The sequence below is a fragment of the Primulina huaijiensis genome, chromosome 14, assembly GCF_012295235.1.
Source record: "Primulina huaijiensis isolate GDHJ02 chromosome 14, ASM1229523v2, whole genome shotgun sequence".
Classification (NCBI taxonomy): Eukaryota; Viridiplantae; Streptophyta; class Magnoliopsida; order Lamiales; family Gesneriaceae; genus Primulina; species Primulina huaijiensis.
This window is the reverse complement of record NC_133319.1, coordinates 976,652-983,646: the sequence shown is the minus strand read 5'-3', so window position 1 is coordinate 983,646 and position 6,995 is coordinate 976,652. Positions and strand designations below refer to the sequence as shown.

Here is a 6,995-nt window from a genome sequence, read left to right as displayed (position 1 = left end):
GAAGAGTCCACAAGATCAAAAAGAAACTTGAGAAATTCCACCCACAAAATTATTTTTATCTCGGAGATTCCGCTTCTAACCATTGATATGTGGATGCTCGAGAAGTTTTATCTGCGAATTAGTCGCAATTGACTTAGATATGGCTATTGATTCTGTATTTTACTAATTTAGAGAAGCACGAAAACAACGTATTATGCTACATATCAAGTTGACAAATTTTGGCAGTTGCCCTATTTGTTCTGATTTTTTGTGTTCAATGGTAGACATCAGAAATAGAATATTAATTATAAATCGAACTGAAAAATTTATAATGTTATAATTTATTTTAATAAGTTGTAGCAATAAAATTAAGATGGAGAAAAAACCATTTTAGGTTTTTAAAATTATCAGAGACTATATTTTAAAACACATGCATTATGTTAGTTTATTTAATTAACATAAAAATATATGATATTATTTTAATTTAAAGTAATATTCATATTTAATTGGACACATATTATTGGTCTTATATTTTCTTGTATGTTGCGCTTCTAATTTTCGATTTCTAGATTTTCATTTTACAGTTACCATCGCTCTCGCTAAAAATGGCTTTCAACCCCAAATATGAAGGTCTCTCCGTAATCCAAAAACGTGTTTTCAGGCAACCGATGGAGGTTCACCTAACTCGCTGAAAATGGATTTCAACCCCAAAGATAAAGGTCTCTCTGCTAAGCCAAAATTGGGTTTCAAGATCACCGATCCAGGTCCAACTATTTTCGTATGGTGGGACTATGAGAATTGTGAGCTTCTCCATTCTGCAGACTTTATATCAATTGCGAACAACATCGTTGCGGGACTGACTAAGTTGAGGCTGAGTGGTCCTATCACATTATTTGTTTATGCAGACATGGGAAAGATACCATGGGACGTTTCAGAAGCTCTACAGAGGACTGGTATTTCCATGATCCATGTGCCACTTGGTAGGTACATGAAAGTTAGTGTTTTGTTTAGATAGTTTTGAATTTTAAGTGTTTGGAGCATATGTTTTATTCTGACATTTTTAATTGAATTCATATGTTGTGTTTTGTTTATTCTTAATTAGGTCGAAATTCCGGTGACATGAGAATGGTTCTAGACATCTGTTTATGGGCAGTTGAACACCCCCCCGGCCACGCATATGCTCATATCGAAAGACAAATATTTCTCAATTTGTTTACACATATTGCGAAATTTGAGGTACGATATTCTGTTGGCAGACTTTCAATCCAATTGTTTCTCCTATCTTGTCTCTGCAGCGCGCCATTTCTTGCCTTGGACGGACATTTTCCCTCAACGGAGGAGCGCCGACATCTGCTGTTAACTACTCTTCACCCACATCCACAAAGGATGGGGCGCATCAAAAAATTCTCAAATTTGGATCGCACAAACCTAACAAGATGTGGATGCCGAAGAGTCCACAAGTTAAAAAAAAACTTGAGAAATTACACCCACAAAATTATTTTTATCTTGGAGATTCCGCTTCTAACCATTGATATGTGGATGATCGAGAAGTTTTATCTGCGTATTAGTCGCAATTGACTTAGATATGGCTATTGATTCTGTATTTTACTAATTTAGATAAGCACGAAAACAACGTATTATGCTACATATCAAGTTGACAAATTTTGGCAGTTGCCCTGCTTGTTTTGATTTTTTGTGTTCAATGGTAGGCATCAGGAGTAGAATATTAATTATAAGTCGAACTGAAAAATTTATAATGTTATAATTTATTTTACAAAGTTATAGCAATAAAATTAAGATAAAGAAAAAACCATTTTAGGTTTTTAAAATTATCAGAGACTATATTTTAAAACGCATGCATTATGTTAGTTTATTTAATTAACATAAAAATATATGATATTATTTTAATTTAAAGTAATATTCCTATTTAATTGGACACATATTATTGGTCTTACATTTTCTTGTATGTTGCGCTTCCAATTTTCGATTTCTTGATATTTATTTTATAGTTGCCATCGCTCTCGCTGAAAATGGCTTTCAACCCCAAATATGAAGGCCTCTCTGTAATCCAAAAACGTGTTTTCAGGCAACCGATGGAGGTTCACTTAACTCGCTGAAAATGGATTTCAACCCCAAAGATGGAGGTCTCTCTGCTAAGCCAAAATTGGGTTTCAAGGTTCCCGATCCAGGTCCACCTATTTTCGTATGGTGGGACTATGAGAATTGTGAGGTTCTCAATTCTGCAGACTTTATATCAATTGCGAATAACATCGTTGCGGGACTGACTAAGTTGAGGGTGAGTGGTCCTATCACATTATTTGTTTATGTAGACGTGGGAAGGATACCACGGGACGTTTCAGAAGCTCTACAAAGGACTGGTATTACCATGATCCATGTGCTACCTGGTAGGTACATGAAAGTTAATGTTTTGTTTAGATAGTTTTCAATTTTAGGTGTTTGGAGCATATGTTTTATTCTGACATTCTTAATTGAATTCATATGTTGTGTTTTGTTTATTATTAATTAGGTCGAAATTCCGCTGACATGAGAATGGTTCTAGGCATGTGCCTATGGGCAGTTGAACACCGACTTCCGGCCACGTATATGCTCATATCGAAAGACAAATATTTCTCGATTTGTTTGCACATATTACGGAATTTGGGGTACGATATTCTGCTGGCAGACTTCGAAACCAACTACTTCTCCCATCTTGTCTCTGCAGCACGCCATTTTTTTCCTTGGACGGACATTTTCCTGGGGCAAATGTCCGAATTCCGGAGGAGCGCCGACATCCGCTGTTAACTACTCTTCACCCACAGCCACAAAGGATGGGACGCATCAGAAAATTCTCAAATTTGGATCGTATAAACCTAACAAGAAGTGGATGCCGAAGAGTCCACAATATCAAAAAGATACTTGAGAAATTCCACCCACAAAATTATTTTTATCTCAGAGATTCCGCTTCTAACCATTGATATGTGGATGCTCGAGAAGTTTTATCTGCGGATTAGTCGCAATTGACTTAGATATGGCTATTGATTCTGTATTTTACTAATTTAGAGAAGCACGAAAACAACGTATTATGCTACATATCAAGTTGACAAATTTTGGCAGTTGCCCTACTTTTTCTGATTTTTTGTGTTCAATGGTAGACATTAAGAATAGAATATTAATTATAAGTCGAACTGAAAAATTTATAATGTTATAATTTATTTTAATAAGTTGTAGCAATAAAATTAAGATGGAGAAAAAACCATTTTAGGTTTCTAACATTATCAGAGACTATATTTTAAAGCACATGCATTATGTTAGTTTATTTAATTAACATAAAAATATATGATATTATTTTAATTTAAAGGAATATTCCTATTTAATTGGACACATATTATTGGTCTTACATTTTCTTGTATGTTGCGCTTCCAATTTTCGATTTCTTGATTTTTATTTTACAGTTGTCATCTCCCTCGCTGAAAATGGCTTTCAACCCCAAATATGAAGGCCTCTCCGTAATCCAAAAACGGGTTTTCAAGCAACCGATGGATGTTAACCTAACTCGCTAAAAATGAATTTCCACCATAAAGATAGAGGTCTCTCTGCTAAGCCAAAATTGCGTTTCAAGGTCACCGATCCAGGTCCACCTATTTTCGTATGGTGGGACTATGAGAATTGTGAGGTTCACAATTCTGCAGACTTTATATCAATTGAGAACAACATCGTTGCAGGATGACTAAGTTGAGGCTGAGGGGTCCTCTCACATTATCTGCTTATGGAGACGTGAGAAAGATACCACGGGATGTTTTAGAAGCTCTACAGAGTACTGATATTACCATGATCCATATGCCACCTAGTAGGTACATAAAAGTTAATGTTTTGTTTTGATAGTTTTGAATTTTAAGTGTTTGGAGCATAGGTTTTATTCTGACATTCTTTATTGAATTCATATGTTATGTTTTGTTTATTATTAATTAGGTCGAAATTCCGCTGACATGAAAATGGTTCTAGGCATGTGTCTATGGGCAGTTGAACACCCACCCCCAGCCACGTATGTGCTCAATATCGAAAGACAAATATTTCTCAATTTGTTTGCAAAGATTGCGGAATTTGGGGTACGATATTCTGCTGGCAGCCTTCCAAACCAACTGCTCATCCAATCTTGTCTTTGCAGCACTCCATTTCTTGCCTTGGACGGACATTTTTCTGGGGCAAATGTCCGAAGTCAACGGAGGAGCGCCGACATCCGTTGTTAACTACTCTTCACCCACAGCCACAAAGGATGGCGTGCATCAGAAAATTCTCGAATTTGGATCGCACGAACCTAACAAGAAGTGGATGTCAAAGAGTCCACAAGATCAAAAATAAACTTGAGAAATTCCACCCACAAAATTATCTTCATCTCGAAGATTCTGCTTCTAACCATTGATCTATGGATGCTTGAGAGGTTTTATCCGCGTATTAGTCGCAATTGTACTTAGATATGACTATTGATTCTGTATTTTACTAATTTAGAGAAGCACGAAAACAACATATTATGCTACATATCAAGTTGACAAATTTTGGCAATTGTCCTACTTGTCCTATTTTTTGTGTTCAATGGTAGGCATCAGGAGTAGAATATTAATTATAAGTCGAACTGAAAAATTTATAATGTTATAATTTATTTTACAAAGTTGCAGCAATAAAATTAAGATGGACAAAATGCCATTTTAGGTTTTTTAAATTATCAAAGACTATATTTTAAAACACATGCATTATGTTAGTTTATTTAATTGACATCAAAATATATGATATTATTTTAATTAAAGTAATATTCCTATTTAATTGGACACAAATTATTGGTATTACATTTTCTTTTCCGTTGCGCTTTAAATTTTTGATTTTTGGTTTTGATTTTACAGTTGGCATCGCTCTCGCTGAAAATGGCTTTCAACCCCAAAGATGAAGCCCTTTTAGCGAATCAAGAAATGGGTTTTCAGGCCATCGATGGAGGTTCACCTATCTCGTTGAAATAGAATTATAACCCCAAATATGCAGGTCTATCTGCTAAGCCAAAATTGGATTTCAAGGTCACCGATGCAGGTCCACCTATTTCAGTATGTGGGACTATGAGAATTTTGAGGTTCTTCGTTCTGCATACGCTATAACAATTGCGAACAACATCGTTGCGAGACTGACTAAGTTAAGGCTAAGTGGTCCTCTCACATTATCTCTTTATGGAGACGTGGGAAAGATACCACAGGACGTTCTAGAAGCTCTACACAAAACTGGTATTACCATGATCCATGTGCCACCTGGTAGGTTAATGAAAGTGAATGTTTTGTATAGATACTTTTGAATTTGAAGTGTTTGGAGTATATGTTTTATTCTGACATTCTTAATTGAATTCATATGTTGTGTTTTCTTTATTCTTAATTAGGTCGACTGACATGAGAATGGTTCTAGACATGTGTCTATGGGCAGTTGAACACCCACCGCCGGCCACTTATATGCTCATATCGTGAGACAAATATTTCTCAATTTGTTTATACAGATTGCGGAATTTGGCGTACGATATTCTGCTGGAAGCCTTCCAAACCAACTGCTCCTCCCATCTTGTCTCTGCAGCACACCATTTCTTGCCTTGAACCGACATTTTCCTGGGACAAATGTCTGAAGTCAACGAAGGAGCGCCGACATCCGCTGTTAACTACTTTTCAATCACAGCCACAAAGGATGGCACACATCAGAAAAGTCTCAAATTTGGATCGCACGAACCTAACAAGAAGTGGATACCGAAGAGTCCACAAGATCAAAAAGAAACTTGAGAAGATTCCACCCACAAAATTATCTTCATCTCGAAGATTCTGCTTCTAACCATTGATCTGTTGATGCTTTTTTGAGAGGTTTTATCTGCATATTTGCCGCAGTTGTACTTAGATATGGCTCTTGATTCTGTATGTTACTGATTTAGAGAAACACGAAATCAATATATTATGATACATATCAAGTTGACAAATTTTGGCAATTGTCCTACTTGTTCTGATTTTTTATGTTCAATGGTAGGCATCAAGATTATAATATTAATTATAAGTCGAACTGAAAATTTTATAATGTTATAATTTATTTTACAAAGTTGTAGCATTAAAATTAAGATGGAGAAAAAACCATTTTAGGTTTTTAAAATTATCAGGGACTGTATTTTAAAATACATGCATTATGTTAGTTTAATTAATTAAAAATATATGATATTATTTTAATTTAAAGTAATATTCCTATTTAATTGGACACATATTATTGGTCTTATATTTTCTTGTCCGTTGCGCTTCCAATTTTCGATTTCTTGATTTTGATTTTACAATTGTCATAGCTCTCGTTGAAAATGGCTTTCAACCTCAAATATGAAGGCCTCTCCGTAATCCAAAAATGGGTTTTTTGTTAGAGTAGATGCCCTGCAAGTCAACTGTTGACTAGGGATTTTATTGACTCAGTTGTAAAGAACAATCTTTATTTTAATATAATTCATTATTTCATGGTTTGTTATTTCTTTATCTGTATACCCATGATTTCAAACATAGATAAAGACCTTGATTATACTTTAATACAAATGAATCGTAATTCGATGTTGAAACTCATTTGTAAACACTGTATGATCTAAATTCGTTCCTAGTCGATTCAGCCGCCTAAAACATGGATAAAGGTCGCTTGAGCTCGAGACTAGCATCTGTGATGTTGTGTACTGAGTTTCTTGGTATGGGCATAGAGATGTCCAAACATGCAGATGGGTAGTCATATGATGATTATACCGAACAACCCTCCCTCGGACTTTCCAAGTGGTTATCATTCATCGAGAGGATAAGTCCGTGGTTATGATTGTACACCATTAGTCCTTACGACCCGGGACAACACTGAGGCTCTATATGCTAGGGCTGTGCTTTGACTCGTTTACCGACTCCAGGAGAGTCATCAGGTGGCGAGGTTGGGTATAGTTGCGACACATATAGGAGCCAGTGCATTGTAGTCGGGGATTCACCGCTCACCTA

At 35.7% G+C, this 6,995-nt stretch overlaps 1 protein-coding gene across 3 annotated transcripts; it reads left to right on the top strand.

Moving 5' to 3' along the window:
• The first annotated feature begins 2,003 nt into the window (after positions 1–2,003).
• On the top strand, positions 2,004–4,283 carry LOC140956827 (uncharacterized). 3 transcript variants are annotated; one of them, XR_012171542.1, is made up of 2 exons: positions 2,004–2,384; positions 2,558–2,902. XR_012171542.1 is itself a non-coding variant. In XM_073413708.1 (2 exons), exons 1-2 carry the CDS (start codon positions 2,099–2,101, stop codon positions 4,224–4,226), a joined length of 564 nt encoding a protein of 187 aa, XP_073269809.1. In that variant the 5' UTR covers positions 2,004–2,098; the 3' UTR covers positions 4,227–4,283. The 3 variants fall into 3 exon arrangements, 1 of the variants encoding a protein (XP_073269809.1); XR_012171543.1 differs by having other exon boundaries at positions 2,507–2,902; XM_073413708.1 differs by lacking the exon at positions 2,558–2,902 and adding an exon at positions 3,949–4,283.
• Positions 4,284–6,995: the final 2,712 nt, after the last annotated feature.